General features: G+C 37.2%; 1 protein-coding gene across 5 annotated transcripts in view; it reads right to left on the reverse strand.

The window, feature by feature from the left end:
* Positions 1–15,385: 15,385 nt before the first annotated feature.
* GSTCD (glutathione S-transferase C-terminal domain containing) overlaps positions 15,386–23,828 on the reverse strand; it is a 72,864-nt gene continuing 64,421 nt past the window's right edge. For all 5 annotated transcript variants that reach the window (XM_055797523.1, XM_055797522.1, XM_027787655.2 and 2 more), the window contains 2 exons: positions 20,049–20,118; positions 15,386–16,063 (listed from right to left, as the gene is read on the reverse strand). In XM_055797523.1, the coding sequence (XP_055653498.1) occupies positions 15,927–16,063; positions 20,049–20,118 (207 nt within the window). In that variant the 3' untranslated portion in view covers positions 15,386–15,926. The remainder of the gene's footprint in view (positions 16,064–20,048; positions 20,119–23,828) is intronic.

The raw sequence follows: 23,828 nt of genomic DNA on the forward strand, positions 1-23,828 counted from the left end.
CTAAACCATGTCCCTAAGTGACACGACCACGTCTTTTAAATACCTTCAGGGATGGTGATTCCACCACCTCCCTGGGCAGCCTGTTCCAACGCTTGATCATCCTTTCAGTGAAGAAAGTTCTTCCTAACACCCAATCTGAACCTTCCCTGGCACAACTTGAGGCCATCTCCTCTTGTTCCGTCACTTGTTACTTGGGAGGAGAGACCACCCTGACAGAATATGGCAGACATGACAGAAATCACACAGAAACAACTTTAACATTTATCTTAATCATTACAGGGAACTATGAATTGTTCATAATCGTAATCACACCAGTAAAAGATACTGCTTTCAGGGCAATCTACTGCCAGGTAAATTTTCCTTGAGGGATGCATTAAACGAGTAACTTCTTTCAAGTCCACTTTTTTAATATTAACTTCCTCCTTGTTGTCTTAAAACACGTTACAAATACTAATTCATTATGTCATCTATTCAGTGGAATCAGGCAATAATTCCTGCAAATATCTTCCATTTACATAAGCAGAAATTAAGGAACAGAAAATTATTTTCCCACAAAATAATCTGTCATCAAAACAGAAAGGGATCTCCTGCTTATCAGTTTCATACTTAAAACCACAAACCCATCCTTCCTCCTTTCTAAATACTTCACCCTCACTGAGGCTAAGGAAGTTAACCATAAATATCACACTACCCTCCAAGTCAATAAATCACACTATGACTGTGTAAAAAACACTTGATTTGTAGTTAATGGCATGCATGATCATTCTGCATTTGTGATGCTAATGTAACATGTATACTTCTTGGAAAATGGAACAGAAGAAAAGAATCCAAGTCCAAATTATCTATTAAACTTTTGATGTCACTACTTCTCCTCTGGGGCTATGCAATTCTGCTTTTCAAGCAACTTTATATACGGTATATTTAAAAGTAGCATTTATTGAGTAAATATTATCTTCATCATATGCTAGGTAACATTCTCTGTCAGTTCAAGAAAGAAAGAGGCATAAGAAAACTGTGAGGCATCAAGAAAATCCAGCAACTCAATCAGCTAAATCAATCTTGGTACTCAGCATCCCTCTTAGTAAACCTACATGAAAGGGTAAGAAAGTCATCAAAACTATCAGACATCGTAGTATCAAATTATCTTCAGCACAGATAAACACTGTGCTTTGGAAAAACTAATTCAAAAGCTTCCTAACACTTTTTCTGCATCAGGTATTCCAAACCGATTTGCTTTTTCCAGTAAGTTTTTTCCACACGTACTTGATCCTTCTTCAAAAACTACAAGCAGCATTTGTGTTGAAGTTTCTTGCATTTCATTACAGCGTAAAGATTTTCCCTCATAAATAAACAATAATTTACCTTTCAAAGCCAGTAAGATTTCGTATTCTTTTCTGCTATGCCTTTTAAACAGATTTCTAACTGTCCACGTAACCAATTTTTGTACCAAAGGTATTTTGCATAGGTGATCACAATGATAAGCCCCCAAACTGAACATTACTCTGTCCATTAGGAAGACAGTCTACTTGGCCTCACTTGCAACACAATCATAGAATGCAGAAAAATCTGCAGCTGATGCAAAAGACAACTTGGGCAGGATGGTGAGGGACAGCAAAGCCAACTTAAAAAAAATGGTGCTAAACTGTCTGCCCTAATCCCAGCCTTGTACACCCGGCACCTCTCAGCAATGCCAGCAGTGAAAGAGATGCAGCTGTTGGAATACATGGTGTTAAGATTTTTTTTGCGGACAGAATCGGAAACTACACTACATTGATCCCCACTTGCAGGCAGGCAACAGGGTGGAACTGGGATGAGCTCTGCAGGTGAGTGAAACAATTGTGAATGCCTCCACAGGTAGAGCAGAAAAACATACATATGGCCTCTGGCACTACCTGAAAAAGGCAGAAAGAGAAGGAACCTGTTGAATAAACGTTTGACAAACTGTTTTATGCACTTAGATTGTCAGCACTTTACAGAATGCCTCCAACAATGCACCAGAATCACTGTTACTTACTCCAGGCTGTTTCAGCCAAGCAGCTCTCATTATTCACTGCTCTAGTTCAGCCATCCTTTGGGAAAACCTCGCAAACAAAACAAACCAGCAAAGTTTCCTAAGGAGCTTGGCTTAGTCATGCTCCTGCAACAGTGTTTTCCACATAATCTTTGCAAGGTCCTACTGTTCCAATAATACACTGAGTCCAAAACAACTCCTACAGCTTTTTGCAGATTGTACTACAGCTCTTCACATCCAGTTTTACATCGTGCAGCCAATGTCCGATGCTGTCTCCTTTCCTCAGGAAACCAAACACTTGAAGACAAGAAAACTGTTCTATACATCACCAATATAATGTCACCTAAGTCATTATCACCTCCATGGGCTACAGGCGCGCACACGTAGCAGTCACAGTGAAGAGACTAAAACCGAGGCACCAGCAAGACATTTAGCCTGAGTGGAAATTATCAAAAACATATTACTCCTGTGACAAGAAAATACACATACTCAGCAACATTCAGAATCGAGTGTACGGTCTTTTTCAAGGGCTAGAAGTGCATAAACCCCTTCTATTCAACAGTATTAAAGACTGATGACAGATTTTTTTTTTAAAAAAAAAAGCAGCAAAAATCAAATCACCAGACACTAGCTATAACTAAAAGACAATATAAAGAAAACAAACCAGAAAAAGCGTCACACATATCACACAGAGGATAACCATAAGAAAAGCTGTTAAGAATGAAATAAACATGATTACGTAAGCCAAAACCAAACTTAACCTCACAGTTTCTGCTGTAACTTTAAAAAAAGAACAAGGCAGAAGATACCTCCATGAAGACACGTTTATGACCAAAGTTCTAATATAAACTGATTTGAATCAAGCAGATCAACCGTTTTGTATATTACCTGAAATAATTGTGGACTTTATGTGAGTTTTCTCTTTCATAAGCCCAGACTGCAAGCTAGGACGACTTGGGCTATGAATTTTAACATATAAGGAACAGCCATAAATCAGCCTAGAAAGTTACCAGAATTGTCTTTAGGTCAAAAGAAGCAAACAATCTGGTGCAACATGGATTCAATTGTTTCTGCTCATGAAATACAGTCCTTACAGCAAGAAATACACCAGGAGATGCAGAACCAGAAGGAAATGATTTACAGTAGTCTAAGACATCAGCCTTGACTATCACACAGGTTTTGTAACTTTGTTTTTCCTCATGCCTCGGGCTCATTGCCAGTATCAGACACACATAAAAGTATATAGGTAGTCTGGGCAGCATACCCATAAATTATAAATTATGTCAATGACTTTCCAGAGAGAAACGATCAAGCATGACTTTAACCTGATCCTTTAGATTGTTTTTCTTTTTTCATACTGAACCTACATAAATTCTGGCAAAGAGGGAATAAATTAGCTCAAAATACATAAATCACTCTGGGTCCTGATTTTCACTTCATTTCATTTGGTATCAGGTGCTGTAACTTACTCGCCTGAGCTGAGCTATAGCTGTGTAATGAGATGGATCCTCTGGTACTGCTTGCTAATAAATTACTTGGAACTAGATATATACATGAGTTTACATTGCTATTCTCAAGGGGAAAATGGACTTGTCTAATTGATTGCGTTCCTAATTTCCATCTTGTTTTGACATACAGAAAATTCCTAGTACATTCTGAGATACCAAGGAAGACTAGTAGGCAGGAAAACTTACTGTGGATGCTCTGAGGGACAGTTTTCATATAGCTATGGTATTGTTGACCCAGCTCCTCTGTTCTACCTCTATGTAACTGCAACGTCTGAAAGAACTTTCAGAAATTCTAACAGTGTGGACAGCGGATTATTTCTATGGCTGTTTCACTGAATCATAGAATGGTTGAGATTGGAAGGGATGTCTGTGGGTCATCTGGCTCAACCCCCTCCTCAAGCACGGTCACCTACAGCTGGTAACTCAGACCACGTCCAGGCAGCTTTTGAATCGCTCTGAGAATGGAGACTGCACAACGTCTTGGAGCAACCTATGCCAGTGCTTAGTCACCCTCACAAAGTGGTTCCTGATGTTCAGATGGGGTTCTCCCATTTGTCTCCATTGCCTCGTCACTGGACATCACCTGGCTCCATCTTCTCTACACCTTCATTTCAGATATTTGTTCACGTTGATGAAATTCCCCACTGAGCCTTCTCTTCTCCATGCTAAACAGTCCCAGCTCTCTCAGCTTTTCCTCATAGGAGAGACGCTCTCGTACCTTAATCACCTTAGCCAGTGACACGCTTTGCTGGACTGTCTGCAATAGCTTTGTATCTCTTTTGTACTGGGGAGCCCAGAACTGGACACAGCACCCAAGTGTTGGGTAGAGAGGAAGGATCACCTCCCTTGGCCAGCTGGCAACAATCCTCCTAATGCAGCCCAGGATGTCATTAGCTGCTTTTGCAGCCAGGCCACATTGCTGGTTCATGCTCATCTTGGTGTCCACCAGGACCCCCCATCTCTCTTCTGCAAAGATGCTTTCCAGCCAGGCAACTGTCAGCATATAGTGCATGGGGTTGTTCCTCCCCAGGTGCAGGACTTGGCATTTCCTTGAAAGGCATGAGGTCCTTGTCAGCCCACTGCTCCAGCCTGTCGAGGTCCCTCTGGATGGCAGCATGACCCTCTGGCATATCATCCCCTCCTCCCAGTTTTGTATCATCAGCAGACTTGGCTGAGGGGACACAGTGCCCCTTTATCCAGATCATTAATGGAAGATGTGAAACAGAACTGAACCCAGGACTGACCTCTGTCAAACTAACAATTTTTGCATGTTTTAAGTCAAAACCAGGAAAGATCTCATAGAAGTATAGTGTAGTAATAGTTACATAAAGCACAAGACTGGTATGGCAATTACTGCACAGGCAGCTGCCTGGGAGCCTTTTCATGCCCTTCAGCATTACAGATTTTGTTTGTGGTTTTCATTAGGTAGGATTTGAGAGACTAAAACGTGCATGAAATTCACATCAGAATACATTGTGGAGAGACAAGAGGATGAAAAGATTTAAGATGGGTTTAAGTGCTCAGTATGAAAGGAAATTAAGCAGTTTCAGGGTTATCTACAGGTTTTGGTAGACAGTTACTGATTCTTCTATATTCTGCTAAAGCAAAGCAGCAACATTCAATTTTATTTTGTACTATGTTCTCCTTGAAGTTGTACATTCTGAACCAGTAAGCCCAAATAACAATCCTAAAGACTTCCATGGGTTTTCATTGATATCTTTTGAGAGAACACAACAGATTTAGGATTCCATTTTAAAATGCAATGTGGCACATGCCTGAACTGTTGAAATAAACCAGAATTCTCCTGAATTGTGATTTTCACAATGTAGAGACATACAATGGTTCCTGGCTGAGATGGCCCAGGAGCACCAGACTAGAAGCTTTTTCCATCAGTAATTAAGATACTCTGCTGGAGAAAAAATGAGAAAAGTTCAGGGACAGGCAACAAATTGTAACAGCTAGCATGAAAAGAGAGGAGAAACCTAAGAAAAAGACTGCAGTAAAGCTGCTGACAATTTTTCAAAACTGGTTTGCAGACAGTATTGCAATGTTCTATGATAAATGAAAAACAGTCCAAATTTTAAATGGGACCTGCAAAGCTTTAAATAACAGAATCCACAGGTAACAGAATTAATGAACAGTTCTATAGATAGATAGAAGACTGAACTAGGACAAAGGGGATAAGTTGGTTCCTGTCATATTTCAGGAAGCACATTTTATTCCTGTCTTTTCAGTTCCAATACATAAATAACCATAACTGATGACTATGCTTGGTCAAGTATGGGAAGTATTAGAGTTGAAAAGACAGACAGGAAAGTGTCTATAAGAAGTTCTCCCTTCTTTCAAGAACCATAGCCTGAACTGCTCTAAAATATTTTGAAATAATCTGAATAGTATAAAAGCTGCACCTTTAAACTGACAAACTGTCAGCTCTCAAAGAGCGAGGGAAACTCTACAGGTAAGTGTGGTGTCATTTTTCCTTTCAGCACAGTTCAAGAATGTCAGCTGCCCATCAGAAAATGAGATTGTCAAGATTGCATTGTACTCAGTTTCTACTTTTACTGAAACTGAAGGCAATAATCATACAGGGAAAAAGGAATAAATTGTAAACATGTTAAATCAGGAAGCAATCAAAGGAAGCCCACTTAAAGGATCAGATTTGTTTGAAGATGCTAATCTCTGGTTCTTGGTTTTCAGAAGCTTATGATTTTGGGATTCAAACAAACATTTGAACCCAAACCCTGTTGTACTGAACTTTTAGTTCATTTAGTTAATTAATCATTTCCCCAACATCAATAGCATTACCAACATGAAGAAAAAGTCAGGTGCGCACGCTTGCAGGGCAACTCTCTATATGCCGTCCCAAAGAACATCACATCAATGTGCACTAGGGACATGTTTCATTAAACAGACACATCATAGAAATTTCTATGGATTCCTTCTGCATGTCAAAGCCTGACTGATTTTTCTCGCTCTTCACACAGTGACAGCACAACAAGGTCTGGAGTGTAGCTTAGAATTAAACTAGCACCTCCCGGCATTTGCTGCTTTTGGTCATTTCTTCCCATTTGGCTTCATGGTTGTCACCTTCAGCTTTGATTTCCTTGTTCAAACCAGAAAATGACTGAGTAAAGAAAGGTATTTTCTACTCTTTCTCAGCATGTGGAAGGTGCATACAATTCAGAGAGACAGGCAGCACTTCCACTTAGAGAAAACCTGCTGTGCTTTAAGTAAGGTATGAGTCTAGTGGACTTGATCACCCAGGCCTGAAGTGTTACTGTTCAAAACAAGCCCGAGAGCAATAGCAACAAACTGTGCCTAACTGCCTTCTGCACTGTGTCAACTCTTCTCCGAAGATGAAGGTAGTCAACAAGTCACAGCACTTGTGTGCTTGCGTGTGCCTACATTTTCCATGGTTAACAAATGACCTTGAGAAACACACTAACATTCTTCAAGATTAGATGTGTAAGACTGATTATCTTGGAAAACTTAATTCCAAACTATACCTTCTAACGATCTCTAGAAACACCAGCAAATTCTCAATAAAGTTGCTAGACACAGAATGGTGCTGTGTTATCCTCAGAACTTGAATGCTCCCACTTCTTTCAAGCAAGGTAAGTGCTAACATCAAATTAGATGATTTATGTCTGTCAGGTTGACAGTATACATATCAATGGTATTTATCCTTGTACAGGTAGCTATTGTGTATACCAACGGTATAGAGATATCCTGCTAACGTAAGATTATCAAGAGCTAAAACCAACAGCAGTTTCAAATTCTCTCAGGATTATTCAGTTAGAACATGTTTTATTTAGAGGGCTTTTTGGTATTCATTACAGAGCATACAAGAGTAATCCAATTGTAATAAAAATTCATAAAATAACTAAAGGATTCAAATTGCATAATTGCTTTAAATCACTTTTTAAAAGATTTTCTTTTCCAGAATCCTACTTTGAACATGAAATGTTACTCCAACATGAATGAGGTATCTATTTATAACCAAATGTTTGTGTGTAATGGTCAAATGCAAAAAAGAGGAATTGAATGTTTATTTTAGTCTTGATTTTCATCCAATACTTTGTGTAATTTATCCTGAAATTCTAATTATATCTCCCTATCTAAGCACTGCAAATATGAAAACTGAGGGAAACATCTATTTGCCAGAGCTTTTTTCCTCTTCTTTTTCTAAAGCAAAGAGATGTTTGCGGTCAAATTACTTAACGAAAAGAACTCAATGTGTCAGTAATCATCCCAACAAAGAAAACATGTCCATTTACAGTATTGTTTAACTATTTCTATAGTTGGTGACCGCATTAAACAGGTATTTGAATGTGAATATGCCAGATGATTAAAAACAACCTTCATGGGTGCCAAACATTAGCTATTTCTGCAAAACTAACTAAAAGCATGCAAAAGCAATGTGCAAAATTACACACACCTACTATAACCACTGGCCTCTTCGGCAATATGCATAGTCCACAGCTGATGCGATTTTGTCTACAAAAGTAATGTCAATAAAACACACCAGGAGTTATTACAAGCTCATTATGTCATCATCCAAGGAGCAATATATATTATAGCTCAGGAACTGTAACACAGCAGGGGTATGAAAATGGGTATCTATTCATGAAACAAATCTACCGTTTATGCTGAAGTACATGAAAAATAATGTTAGTTGGACAAAAACCATAGTAACCAGAAGCTATGCAGTTCAACAGCCTTTTAGCAGTTGAGGAATAAAACCGAACAAAAGTTAATTTTATGAAGTCAGCCACTGCAGACCTCAATTAAGGGAAGGCGCCTGTGATTTGCAAGTGAATCAGAACTCTGATTTTTTTGGTTGCCAGCAGTGGTCCAGACTGGAGGCTTCTGAAAAAGGAGCAACAATCTTTTTAATGAACAGCAGTTGGCTCAGAGTTCTTGGCCTAAGATCTAAAACATGAGGCTTCCATCCCCCATGATCCTTCCCTATCATCTATTTTAACAATGGGTAACTTCATTATCCTTATTTTAAAAGTCACTGTTCAAAACCCTGATTTAAAACCTGGCTCAATGATAGTAATGTCATGGGGAATTCCACTGGCTAAATACCGATGCCACAAAGAAACATGCACATTGTAAACATGATCACTTACCTTTAAGTCTGCAAACTTACTGGCATCCCCCAGAGTTCTATACTAAGTTGGTTATTTTATCCCAGATCACCACTTCCATATTTTTTTGTATCTTTGCAAAATAATAGGATTCTTTGTATACAAGCTATTAAAATCACCTGCATGGTTTTCCTCACTATATGCTTATTTTAATATATATTTCTATATAGACTGAATGCAACCAAATAGTAGGTGAGCTTGTCACAAAACACACATAAGCAGCTCTTACATCTATCAATTCAAACAGCCATAGATAACCCAGAATGGTCCACAGTCCAGGAAATACCAGATGAAAAACGTCTCCACAAACATATGGGAGTGGGTAGGGAAAGAAAATTGCTAGAGGGAGTGAGTTCCACAGCTGCAGTATGTCAAATAACCATCCTCCATTCAACTCACCCTTCCCTTTCCACATTTACACCCCACTGTTCCTCTCCACATGCCTGCACCAAAAGTACCCTGGCTGTCTTGAAAATATTAGGCTAAAACATCTGATAAAACTCAGATGTTCCTTAGCGAAGTAGTTACTGTGTGACTTTTTTTTTTTTTAAACCAGTAAATGAAAAGGTAATTTTAGACTTGTTCATGTTTATTTCATAAGCAAGGAAACTTGCCCATTTCCTCCATGTTTAACATTTCCCATCATGCCAAAGCCACAACCAGTTTCCCCCACCTTGGATGCAGTTCCCTAACTCATACATAGGAGCGGATCAGACACATCTGAGAGTACTGAGAGAGCTGGCTGGCGTCATCAACCAAGAAAACCCGAAGCTGTAACAGCACACTAACAGAAAGATAAAATGACAATTACTTAGGAATGACAAAAGCATACAAATTTTAAAGCCAATTAATGTCTTTGATGGATTAAAGTGCACAAAATATTAACACCAGTTTCTGAAATTAGACTTTGGCTGTGGCATATGAAGCCAACATAGCTAAGAAGCACAAATGCCTTTTTTCTGCGTACCACATCTATTTCCAATCTATTTGCAACTAGCCAAGTGCTAGTTTATCCAAATTTCATGATCACATAACAACAACATAATTATTGACATTATTTTAGTTCTCATATATGTAAGATGCTCCTGACTCCACCACTTACTGAATTACACTCTGATTCCAAAGGCAGACAGAACAGAGTTTTGTGATTTTTTTTTCTAAGCTTCAAGAAATGTAACTCAATCCTCACCAATACACAAATACCATATTGGGTACTAGTGTTGATGAAAGGATTCCAAAGATAAAAAGACATCCATGGAAAATAAGGGATAATAAAACACAAAGCAGTATCAGCAGTAATATGATCAGCAATACATTATTTCTACACTTCAATGTACTTGCTCAAACTAACAAAACCACAGGTGGTAGAGAAGCGTGTAGGAACAGCAGATCTAAAAAAGGAGAACAAATGGTACCACATCTTTCAACCTTCAGATTTGTTAAGTGAGAAACAGTAATGGTCCTTCTCTGCAGGTCGTTTATCTATGCATTTTGATCAACAGGTAGTGTAAACATTTTACATGATTTTCCCAGTGAATCCAGTAAAATTGGGTTGCAATACATCTTACATATGGTTGTGCCATATACAGGTGCAGGATTTTACAACTTGCTTATGAAATGCTTCCTTAGTGCTTAAAGGATCAAGTCTCCATTGTGTGTTTCCTATGGCACTGGGCACACACCGGACACCTCTCAGGGATATCACTGCATTGTTATGCTTTGGTACTTGCATACTCCATGACTTGTCTCACTTGCATGTTTGCTCCACTCGGCAAATTCCAGCTGTATCTCTCTGGGAAAGTATAAAGATCTCACCCCAGATATTTTTTTGTTCTAGCTCTGTATTCCACACCCATTTTCCATTTGGCTGTGTGCGTGCCTACTGTGGCAACCTAGAGAACCGCAGAAGACTAAAACAGTTCCAAGAGCTTTTCATGGAGGTCAGAACACCAATATGGTATTACAGACTCTATTAGCCAAGTCTCACTCAACCTCTCAAAAGATAAATTTAACACCCCCAGAAAGATTAATATTTACATTCAAAGCCAACTCAAGATGTTTTTAAAATAGAAGCCCCTTAAAACTTTTCAAATACCCACAACAATGGAGTCTAAACAAAGAAGGTGTTCAATACACAAAAATAATTAGTGATGTTTCATGTATTTGAAAGTCAGGGACTAAAACTTGTTGTCCTCAGTATCACAAAGAGACTGTCATCTTCAGTGCAGCTGTGATTTCAACCCTCATGTATCCTGAGTAACCGCTCTTCTAATTCTTACAGCTCAAGGGCAATCTTTCAATCAAGTAAGAATGACAACTTTATCACAAGGAATGTGACACTAAAATTGCTGAAGCAGTACAGGTACATTTCAATTCACAGAACAGGTTCGTATTTGTTGAAGATACTGGAAATTTATTTTTTTTTTAATAAATTAGCACTAAAATTAGTAGATATATTCAATATTAGTAAAGCTGTATCATTTAACAAACCTGTTTCAAGGGCTCCATCACAGCTGATGCTGTGCAAACCTATGAAAGGTCAGCCAACATTCAGGTAAAATAGAGTCTAAAGGCGAAAAAGCATAGTTAGTCAATAATTTAATGTCTAGAATCAGTGATTACTTAATCAAGAATAATCAAATAATATCATTCTCTTCACATAAAATGAACATTTCCACTGGCACCTTTAAAAAAAAAATCATACAAAAAATTAAAACATTTAAGTAAAATAGTTTTGAGTTACAACTTAGGAAATATACCAACCTGAGACATAAAAAGTTTTAAAACTCTTCTGTTTTCACTCAGAAATGACCTGAGTGATTGTTGTTATAAAATTCTCCTAAACATTCTTCCTTACATATGAGGCTCATCAGGGGAATTTTGAAAATACAGGTATTTCCTAAATTCACTTTGAGGAGAAGAGTGCAAAGCACGACACATCATTATTCATTTAATCCCTGAGTAAACAAAAGCCACAAGTAAAGAGAAAATTAATTTGGTTTCAGTTTTACTGTTTGCATACAATCTCAATATATTAACTTAGGAAATTTAATTCCGTTTAATAATAGTTGTAATGAGCTGAAACTTGCTAAGGACAAGCTACTGAACCAAAAGCACGACAGCCAGGTAATTTAAGTGCAAGTCTTGAGTGTGGAAAGTTCTGAGGTTTTCTTCATTTTATTCAAGAGCTCTGTAAGTAACACTTTTGACACTAGACATATAGACAGGTCTAGATTTTCCCTTTAAAAAAAAAAGAAAGGAGTGATAAAATCACAAGAACTTAAGACTGAGATTGTACATCAGGAGTTTGCTATGGCAAATGCTCCCAGGCAAAACCACTATGAGTAGTACTTGCATAGGCTTAAAGGTAAATGTTGCGCCTGCCTTTCTGCTGACAACTAAGCAACCAAACAGTAAGACTGAAACCAACACTTTGCTGTTCAGTTACCTTTTCTTAAGCAATGCTCTTCTAGCTCAATACTCTTTAAATATACATATATATTCATGGAAAGGGTAAATTACTAACCCTAAAGCGAAATCTTGACAGAAAATAGCTGCAGCTGACAGTGTCTAGCCAAACTAGTATCCATATAATCTCATTATAAGATCAGCTGTGTGCCATTTCACTGCAGGTTACTTAAAGCTCAAACTTATTTGTGTACATACTTGACCATGAAAGTTTTTTAAAATTTTCGTTCAATGAGAATACCTGGCATAGCATTTCACCTAGGAAGACAGATATTTAAAAATACATTTCGGATTATTATCACTGTCTTTTCCAATGACAGATCCACTAGGTAGGTTAAAAAAAAAAAAAAAAGTCAAGCAATAATCAGAAACAGAAAACATCAGCCTCAAATTTATGGCAGCCCCACAAATCAATAATTTTATATGTATCTTTGTAAGAATGTTCAATGTAATTTTCATTTTTTTAAAAAAGGCAATAGATCGGTTTAGCAGAGTAATACTATCATCTCAAATTTTATTAAGATCAAACCACAGAAAACAGAAGGGGGCCCAATGCACCTACCAGAAATCTCCCTTGACTACCCCTGCCCTAAATAAGGCAATACTAACACCTCTTGAAACAGGACTGAGGAAGCAGATAATTAACACGATAAAGACAAAAATGAAAGAACAAAAATAAAGCTGCATGTACACAGAGGTGACTAACACACACAGGAGCTCAGTTCAGTTTGGTTACGTTTCCTGTTACAAATATACCTTCTTCCATCATTACTGGCTACAAGGGTAACATAAAAGAAGACTAACAAGACAATAGAAAATTATGACTATGTTAGGAAACATTTTGTTCGCTTTACAGCTGGTCCCAGTGGGGCAAGACATATAAGAAACACAAATAGTATTTAGGTCTGCATCTTGGAGATCTAGCTAGCTCCTTGCATAACAAGCTGCTAGAAGAACAAGAGTTGTTTAGTCACCTTGTTTATGGAATTCTAGGCTCTATTAATTCCATAACTATTTATGTATATAGAAACATCTAAAAAAATTAACGTAACAAAAAAATAATGTAATTGAGATCACATTTCTAGAGGTAAGTACACGGCACAGAGTGACACTTTAATCTGTGGTAGATTAGCTCATCATCAGCTGTTAAAAGTATCTTCTCCTTTTTATGCTTTTTTTATCTGTTTCTCTTCACCTTTCAATAAACAAAACATCAGCTCACCTCAACTATAGTTCACGTTTTACTATTCATAGTAAGGTAACTCCATCCTGAGACACGAGGAAGATTCTGTTCTCCTGAGAAGAAAAGAAACCAGAGCCCACTGATTCCAACAGTGCCAAGGTCATGAAGCAGTATTATAAATGAGATGCAGTCTCACTATCCTGTAAGCCATCAAGATGATGCATACTATGAGATATCATCAAAATACCCTTGACCTCTGGGTGGGGGGGGAAAAGAGTCACAAACTCACTTTCCGTAATTTGGCTTATCCAAGAAAAATAGGATGTCATGATGTGTATAAACACAGAACTAGTTTTGCAGGTTTTCTCCTCTGCTTCTATAAAATTATTCTTATGAAGCCCAGTTCTGTGAGGTGGCAGATAGAAAATAATTTACTTGACTCACAAATAAGCAACAGCTGTGGGAAACTAAATTATTAACATGAAAACAGGTACTTTAAAAAATGGGAAAAAAAAAAAAAAACCAAAACAAGTGAAACAGAGATTGGTATTTGGAATCTTGTGTGACTTCAGATATTTTTCCTGACTGTGCTAAGTACCCAATAACGTCTTGGACATCTGTCCAAATAAGACTCCTTCTCCACTTCTGTTTCCAAGAAATACTGGGTTTGCCTGTTTAAAAAGCCATTTTTATCTTTTATTCAGTGGCACACATGCTCCCTGTGGCACACGTCAGATGTATTCCTTCTCCTTTTCTGGCAGATCCAAAAACTATTACTGACTATTGTGACAGATATTGCAGAAATTTTGAAGCATGCAACAGTACGGATTTTTGCTCTACTGAAAGTTATTTATTATCATATAATATCAGACCAATGCCAAATATTCACCATCACCATAATTAAAATACTCATATTAGTAGCCATTGCCTGGAGCACAGCATTGTGAAAATCCTTACTGTAAACTGTAAACACCATCAAAGCTTCCATCAGTGTCTCACCTTGACGAATTCTTCCTTCAGCACAAAAAGGCAGTGAAGAGACATTTTCTCACTCCAGACATAGTATCTGAAGTTCTAAACGAAGTGATTTAACATGAATAATGTTCAAACGACACACTGCTATCTTAAGAATGGATTTATCTTTGGGCAAGTATGAGAGAAAATTCTGGAGCAATTGGTACTGCCATCTATTTTATATTTGCTATATATTCTTCCAAACTCCAGTTATTCCTGTAACTATAACGAGTTGCAGAAAAAGTACTCCATCACTATCTACTGAAGAAATCGGGCTCAAGTTATGAATTCATACCTACAAGCTCACAGGTGCTTCCAAATAAGTGTGCAGCTTCCTTCAGTCTTCACATCAAAGAAAACTCAAGTACTTAGACCTTTCAGAGATATGTTTTGCAAAGAACAAAGTATTTCAGGATCCTTTTTTCCCCTCCAGTATATATTGTTTGTCATTGTCTGCCACATGAACTGAAGGCATGTTCACACTGCCCAAACTTCAGATATATTTAAATTAATCCATGGCAGAACTGATAAATGTATCAAACCCATAAATATGCAGTAAAAATCTCATTAGAAACTATTTTTCACTGTGTTCGTGTCAACAGATGATTTAAAATTAGGGTAGAAAACCACCCACTAATCAGAGCACAGACCATTTTCAATTTACAATAACATGACTGCAGTTGATCTTTTTAAATGGTTCCACAACTGCAATTTTATGCAAATTTTAAACTGAATTTGAAAATCAATGATGATTATGTATACAGACACATGAACTGTCCTTAAAAATTTCTTCTGACAGCAAGCTTCTTAAGAATGGGAAGCAATACACTTCAATTAGCAGAGGTGGCAGTGAAGTATCCATTTGCTGACATCATCCTTAGCTCCCACTATCTGGTCAATGGATAATTAGGGGTTTGCTTTCTTTCACTAAACACTTTCAAATGCCTAGTTACAGACTCCTTGTGTAATATTAAAGATAATTTTTAAGTCTTTTAAAAAAGACTGGTAAATTAGAACACATTTTTGATAATCAGAATGATGCACAAAGTATTCTGATGAACTTTTATTAAAATAATCTTCCTACAGTAGTACAGAATTCTTTAGCAAAGTCAAGCCCCTATCTGTTGCACAGCCTTCTTCACCGACACCATAAATTTTACCTTTTCTGTTTCTCTAATGATCCATATTATTGGCTGTAACTGCTCTGCTTATGAACACAAACACAGTTTTGACCATGAATGTGATTTTGAAGCAGACAAGACAGCTTTAGTAAAAAGGAAATCACCTTCCTTCCAATGAGAGCAACGTTTTTCTAAACCTTTACAGATGGCTGTGATTCCATGCACAGTCGTTAGAACCAGAAACTTCTCAGTAAGAGAACCAAAAGTTGCTTAATGGCACATTAAAAGTACAGTTTGTGATGCTTTGCATGCAGTTCACCTTCTAAGCCTTTTTATGCTGCTTCCTTTTCCGAATGCAATGGGTTCAAGATGTGTGACGTCTGGTTCCCAGCTATGCTTGTATCTGCTGGATGTCGTTATGCACTGAAGATTTATGTTCAAATTCAAATCAAATGCAAGTTTCACACTCTAAGTAGGGATACCCACAAACATATTGTTCTTTGGAGAACAACTCTCTGGCTCCATAGATATAACTTGGACAGAGTAGTTATGTTCTTCTGCAGCCCACGCCCGATCCAGATCCACGAGCCCCATACACTGCTTTCCTAAAACAAGAGCAAAGGAGAGCATGGAAACTCTAAAAATGTAGACACATTACCAGAAACGTGCACTTCAACGTTAAGAAAACACATCAGTAAGTCATCTAAAAAATGAGCTCCAAATTACTTTAAAAATCCTATCTTAATCTTTTACTTGCAGTCATCAATAGTTCTAAACCACATCTGTAACTTGTAACCCTCATTTAGCAAAGATCTTGAGAAGGACTATTAACTCTTTATACATGGAGAAACACAACAGCACAACTATTTTTTAAGTATTCTCAAAACTTACAGAAAAATCCATGCATTGATGTAAAAGCCACAGAAAGAAAAAGAAATGCCTAGTTTACCCCTTAGTGCTCTGAACTGCCAAACTTCTACTCGCTTTATAACCGTAACGGTTTTCCTCCTGTACTTTCATCTAAAATCTGAAAATCTCTGATTACTGAATATCAATAAAAGACTAACATACAATACGAAACAGTGATCCAGTGTAATCAATCTGAGAAATATGAATGTAACTGCTTATAATCAAAAATACTAATTACTAATGAAAACTAACCTTATGTCAGATTTACCTGCAGAAAAAATGGGAAGGATAAATTCAAGTGGTTTTTTTGCTTATATGTTTGTATTATGATACAGCCATACCAAGATGAGGAAGCCATTTGTCTTTACATAATGACTCCTAATTATTATGTTCTGAAATACAGAATTTGTCAGATCATGTTTTCAGCAGTTTGAAACTCTCTTGCAAGAAAGATATAGCAAGTACTTCCCTGAAATGGTTTATTACTAACAGTCCTGTACTCTCAAGTCATGAGCAAGGCACAATCATGTTTCAGTCTCAAAGCCAATGGTCCTACCTCTTTTCTTGTCCCTGACAGAACCGTACAGTTAAATATATTTGGGGTCTGAGATGAAGGGAAGAAACAGGAGCACTCATTCTGTTTATCATCAGCATACAATCTGGCGTTTCAGACTACCCTCTAGAAATGCCTGCCTCTCTTCCCCGAATATATACAGAACTTGAGTGCCTGTACCATCACAAGCCCTGGTATGCATTTGTTAGGTGCCTGTAGCAGTTTTGGGTAGGTGGCACAAACATGCCCCTCAGTATCCTTGCATTTCAGAACAGCTGGTGCACATCACAATTTAATATGGTACTCTGCGCAAACTACTCTGTCTTTCCACAGTGAGCCAGCAGCCAGAAGTATTTTCTGCTACTCAGCTAAACCCCTTAGTCACAAAAGATATTCACTACTTTGACTTCACCAACATTATGACATTCGGACTCTGTTCTGTTGGTGGCTTGGGATTTGATAGGGGTAGTAATTAGGTAGGCAATAATTTAGAGATACAATAACAAGGTTAGGCCTGAAAGAACTTTCCATCTTAGTCCTGTATGAATTTATATGTTGCAGGGAGAAATTACCAGTTTATATAACAAACCAAGATAGATCTTTAAATTACTTTTTCTGGCACTATTCTCCTACATTTGAGCTTTCACAGAAAATCACCTTCTGCAGTTGGCTGAACAAAACGTATATGCTTCTGACAGCAATATTATTATTATTCAAAGTACACACACTAAGGAGCAGTTGGGATTGTCACAACTGGGGCCTGCTTCCCTGGGTACTCTCAGTAGGACTGTGTGAAATATATGGAGCAGTTCTGTGACCAGAGAGAATAAATCAGGTGGGCTGTAGTGATGTTAACAAAACCATTCCGTATGTTTGCACTCACTGCTGCATATAGCGGATAAAACACACATGTCCAGTGAAAATAGGAAACAGAACTTTGTTCATTTAAGAGGCAATAGCTGTGTGTAGTAGTGGAATTGGGTGCAATTGTGTATTTTTACGTTCACAGATAGTGCAGCAATTGCTGATAACTCCTTTGACAAATGTGTTGTTTCAACCATGACAGTCACAGACAGAACGCTGTACTTCAGCACTTTAGGGACTTACAGATAATGAAACAAAATGATTTGTCATATCACTGAAGTTGCATAAATTCCATGGTAATTGTTAAAATGGTGTTTAAAATACAATCCTAAAATGACTTGCTCTGCTACTTTTTGAATATTCTGCTACAATTTACAATAGAAAAGTAAAAAGTCTCCATCTGTTCAGGAATATTTTCATTAAATGAAATCCACAGTTTTCTCAATACCTGATCATGCACTGCATAAAATAAGCTAAATAAATTAAAAAATTAACCATGGCTGTAACACTGATATGACTCAATCTTCAATTATTTGCAAGCAGAACTTAAAAGCACCCCAACAAGAGTCCCATAAAAGCAGTTTCAGAGCTGAAACAGAACACTGAATTAGGAATGATCTTCACTGAAACAAACCTATTCCATGGAACTTAAAGAAAAAAATCACATTCTTTAAAACAGAAAAAGCAATGATGTAGGGGAAGGGAGAGGAATAAGATTTATGTTCGAGTTTTTGTCAGGGCAAAACACAGAAGTTAAAATTGTGGGAAAAAAATGGCAGTTTCAGAGAAAGAGAATAGATAAAAGTTACAATCTTTCTTTTTTGGGTCCTTTTCCAATTTTCTGTCCACCTGGCAAGCAGCAGGAGCAAAGTGGGGTGCTACAGTGGTAACTGAACACTACCTGTTTTAAGGTTGGTTTTTTTTTTTTTCAAATACTGTGATGATAGCAAAAGAGCAGACAAATTTATTATTAAATAGACAGCTATCTCAGAATATGTATTAATTTTCTTTCTGTACAGTGAGTATAGGAAATACTTTGAATTTTTCAAATTAAGCTTTAAAAAATTACGATTGTTTGCTACTACTGTTTCAATATACTTTTTAAGTGTTTCTTTTAAACCAAGAATGCATAGTTATATCCTGAGAGTTCCCAGCCTCTTCTGTCTTTTCTGACCTGGAAGCTAGTTTACAGCTTCCATCAGAACATTAATACCATACAGGAGCACATTACAACCTTTTGTAAGTCAAAGAATACTAGAATATTGCACATATTGAAAAAATGGATTTCCTTACTCTAAATATTTGAAGTGCTATGTATTTTGTTGTCCTTCTGAGTATTGAAATCCCAGCTATTTTAATGATAAGCTTCTTGCATTTCTTTTCATCAGGAACCATTGACACCAGATCAAGAAACTAAAATCTCAGCAATCGATTTACTTTGGCTGTTTATTGCATATAAATGACCCAACAGAAGGCAGCTGCTCTTACTCAAAATGGCAATAAAGTACAAATCTGAAACACAACTGATTATCAAAAGGTAAAAATTGGTCGCACACTGCTGTAGCTATAATGTAAGTTTCCATGCACTGGGAAGGCTGGTACCCCAGGTAAGCGGTAAGCCAAACTGTGTTCTTGGCAAAGTTTTCAGATTATAATTATTGTTTACTATTTTAAAATATATATATATAAAATCCCAGAAAACCTTCTGGTTTTTTTCTGAAATTATGATGATGATCCTAATGAGGTGAACCAAATAGGTTTGTATGCTCTATACAGCCGCCAGTACCAAAGCTAGCCCAGCCTCTGCGATTTACCCTTTTTGTTTCCAGCTGGCATTACATGTTTGCCCTTTTAAGAGAGTTATCATCGGCGATTACAAGCAGGATAATGTTGCACACTGAAAATCACTACTACAAATAAGCTTGTGCTTTTAATGTAAGATAAAATGGCAATAGCAGGACTTTAATGAACTTTACAAAGACCTCATTCTTTTCAGAGAACAGTGGGAGGAAAGAAAAAAAGGTGAAGCAACAAAAATCTGTAACATGCAAACTCTATCTCATATTCATAATTCTCAAAGAAAAGTTTCTATACCATAGTACAGAACAGCAAGTGGCAAAATGTTAAGAAATCCAAAATTTTCAAGTGTTTACTGGAGACAGCAAGTTAATGCCCTGTTCATTAATGTACTACTACTTCTTTTATATATATCAAGGAAAATTCATTACTGATATAGTTTACACAACAGCTGCAGAAATTCATACCAATTAGCCTGCGTTCAGGTGGAAGCTGAACAGCTGTCTGATCTGCAAATCTGCAAAGGATCATGTGCTCCTAGGGGAAAAAAAAAAAAAGTAAAGAAATTTGGTCCAATAGCATTTCCATCTTCCAAATAAAGTATAAGAAATCTAGTTAAATGTTGTAAAGTATCAAAAATGCTATCACATTGAAGACACTATTTCTAGAAAAATTATCTGTGTGCAAATCCTAATTTTGATACTACTCTGGTTTGTAAATATGTTTGTAAATCAAGAGTTTGTAATCATGACCACATTTTTACTCATGAGTATTTTTTCCTTGCTGAAATTTCTCTAATTCTCTGCAGCAGTTGAATTGGATGCAACATATACAAAACAGCATTCTTCGAAGACATACTGCAGACTAATTTTGCCTTTGATTACTGATGAGCAGCACAGCCTTCTTTTAGCACTGTCATCATGGGGCAGAATCTCTGTATCAATAAGCAGCGTAGACAAAATTCTTAAAATAGGTGATTTTGATCTACCTTCCAAGCAGTGATTTTGAATCCCGTAAGAATCACTTCATGGGATAGACTTCCTCTGCTCTATCAAATAGGTTCAGGATCAACCCAAAAGATTTTGAAGGCAAAATAAAATCCTGAAGGCAAGAAACACCTGGCCATGAATAGGAAAGTTTCCTACATCAAAATTTGCACACAATTTGCTTTTGAACCATCCCCGTTCCACTTAAAAATTTCCGCAGAGGCTTCTACAACAGCTGCTGTTGATTTCTTCCTGTCTTGTCACCCAGGGCTATGGTGCAGTGGAGGATTAGCCCCACCGCCTTTCTCCCTGCTTAGTTCACTGCACAAGCAGGCAGAATCCCATTGTCATTTGCTGTGAAAAACACCTCCTATGCTAGCATAATCATTGCTCCAAACCAGCCAAGCCAAGGAAGGTGAGTTAGCCAGATGGTGAGAGAAGAAACCCTGAAGGTGTAGCAATGAAATTAATGCTCTGATGACAGCTGTGCTCTTTGGGACAGCTGCAATATTAAGTACAGGGCTGAGTAAATCATAACCATTTTAGCACTGTACGACATTCCCAAGTCTCCTATAACGTCATGGGGAGAAAACAGAAACAGACAACAGCAAAAAGTGCTCTGCTAAGCAAAGCTTCCAGTCCTGAAAAAAGGATATGTCTTGCATCAAAAAGGGGTTTTTTTATGTTTTTTAAATTCTTGCCTGATATAAGCTGATGATATTAGAGGTTTGATTCCTGTAACAGATGAAGAGAGCCACTTTACCTAAGGATACTTTAGCTTCCTTTACTATGCTGAAGAGGATACTTACTCTAGCTTTTTATTAGGGGGAACATAAACATCCAAAAGTCTTCATTTGACAAAAAAAATGAATGAAACCCCATCTTCATATTAAATCAAGATGGTAACTCCACCCAATTCATAAATTTAATAGACATCTGATCACAAAAAAAACCTTTGCCCACATACTATAAAATAAAATATTATAGCTACATGATACTCAAATATTACTTATTTAAATAAATTTACAGTATCTTGAGGCAGGATTATTTGTTCCCTGGTACAGCTCATTCACATGAAGGTTTTCAGCTTACAGCTCCAGAAGAAATATGCAAGCAAGATGACCACATGTTGTAACACATTTAGGACTCAAACATGTTATGCTCAGTCAGTTCAATTCAAATATGGCTATTTTAGTAGTACAAAAGAGCTGAAAATGTTAAACCCAGATGCGGCTACTGGAGAATGAGCAGAAGGAAAGCCACAGGCAATGTGGCTACTGTTAGGAGAGAAGCAGCAGTGACAGCCAGCTTGGGGAGAAAAAGAAGGATTCAGAGGAGAGGGAGAAGATCCACATTAACACAGAACCCCTCATCAGCCTTCAGGCATCCAACACAACCCAGCTCTTTGCCACATCAGGTTCTCAGCTCATCCAAGTAGACCAGAACAAGGTAAACCTCACCACCTAACCTGAAAATCTGTACTGAGTCTAATGCCTTGGCTTCCTACAGCAATAATCCAAGAAGTTAAACTACAGCCGAAGTTATGACCACAACATTTCCCCATGACACAGTCATTAAATTGTCATACTCCCAGTTGGCAGAAATTAGAAGAAAAGCACTTCTGAAATAATGAAGTTAATAATTATGAACTGCCTACATTTTGTATGTGCATGAACAGTTAACTTGCTTACTGGAACACCCACGCCTTCAATTCCTATTAGGTTTTCAAAGTTGTATGTGCAAAATTACTCAGTTTTACTTTCCAGTTCTCCTGCAGGGAGAGTGTCTTGACAAATAGAGTCTCAAAATGTATCATGGTAGAAAACTACAGCTATCACAACCTTATTCTCCGCAGCTATAACCTAATGAATTACAGCATAATGTTCTCATCAAAAAATGTTTTGGAATTGCCAGACTTCTGGATGTCTTTTTAGATCTCACTAAAATGAAAGATAAGAGAAATGAATTTAAAATGGGAACTGGAGCGGGGTGGGTGACACAGACAGCGTCTGGCTAACACATGGCACCGTTGGCTACTAACCAATAATCTGTAACAATTTATTAATATGAAATATAAAAACACATATAGCTAGCACTATAACAAAAGTTATTTATAACTAGGATTATCTGAGGCACCGACCAGCCTAGACCATTTGTATAGATTCTTACATTATCAAGAGCAGCAGGCCTTTTTAGCATTGTCCTTGGCCCCCGTGCCCTTCTGCAACACAAACAATAAAATGCTGTAACTTCTATAGCATTGACAAACCCTGTGTTTAAACCTCCATGGATTAACAGATTAAGGAAAAAAAAAAATCACTGAGTTTTAATGAGATTATGTACACTATCCTAATCTAGGTATCCTTGATTTTATAATTGTCACTATCTTCTTTTGTACTGTCAACAGGTCTGCTTTTAATATGTTAATAAATAAGCTTTTTCTGAACTGAAACCTGAATTCTTCATGATTATATGCTAGAAACATATAAATGTGTTGAAAAGAATGTTAATCAAGGGAAAACACAATGGCAGGTCCAAATCCATGGTGCCATCTTTATCATCTCAATCTATGGACATTTATTTCCATGTAAAGTGTACCTAGACCACACTGTCATGAAGATAACATCAGTGTATTATCAGATAGCAACTTCCCTATATAAAATGGCTCTACATTTTCTGCTTTATTTTAATGTCATCTTACTTGGGGATTGAAAAGGATAATCTCCATTTTCCTGCTAAATATAGCATCTTTGCTATGCTCGCTGTCCCAAAAAACATTTGGATATTAGAAACACTGTCTCTTCCTTGTATTTCTTTATAAAGGATTATTCTGCATCTCCAAAATTCATTTCTATACTATAAACACCAAGATACTTGTGTCTTGATTTGACATGTAAATTTATTAAAGTTTCTATATATCCTTGTTTCTCTCAAATGGAAACATTTTCTTTCCATGCCACATTAAGTGCATCTAACCTTCAATTTTCTGGTTGCTCATCACCAACTACTTTAAATGCACTAGACAAAGATTAACAAATCAGTACCAGTTCTCTGCCGTCCAGCTCTATGCTCTTGTCCTTTTCACTCCCCTATTACCTGTTACATTCATTCTGTTGAATCTACATGCCTCATTCTTTTTCCTACTTTTCTCTCAGACTACCTCCACACGTTACCTGGCTCCCCTGGGTCAAAAAATTTGAATACTTTTGAAATAGTTTTGAATAATGTTTTTAAAGCAATACTGCATAAAGTTCCTGCTGA

The sequence above is a fragment of the Falco peregrinus genome, chromosome 2 (assembly GCF_023634155.1).
Source record: "Falco peregrinus isolate bFalPer1 chromosome 2, bFalPer1.pri, whole genome shotgun sequence".
Taxonomy (NCBI): domain Eukaryota; kingdom Metazoa; phylum Chordata; class Aves; order Falconiformes; family Falconidae; genus Falco; species Falco peregrinus.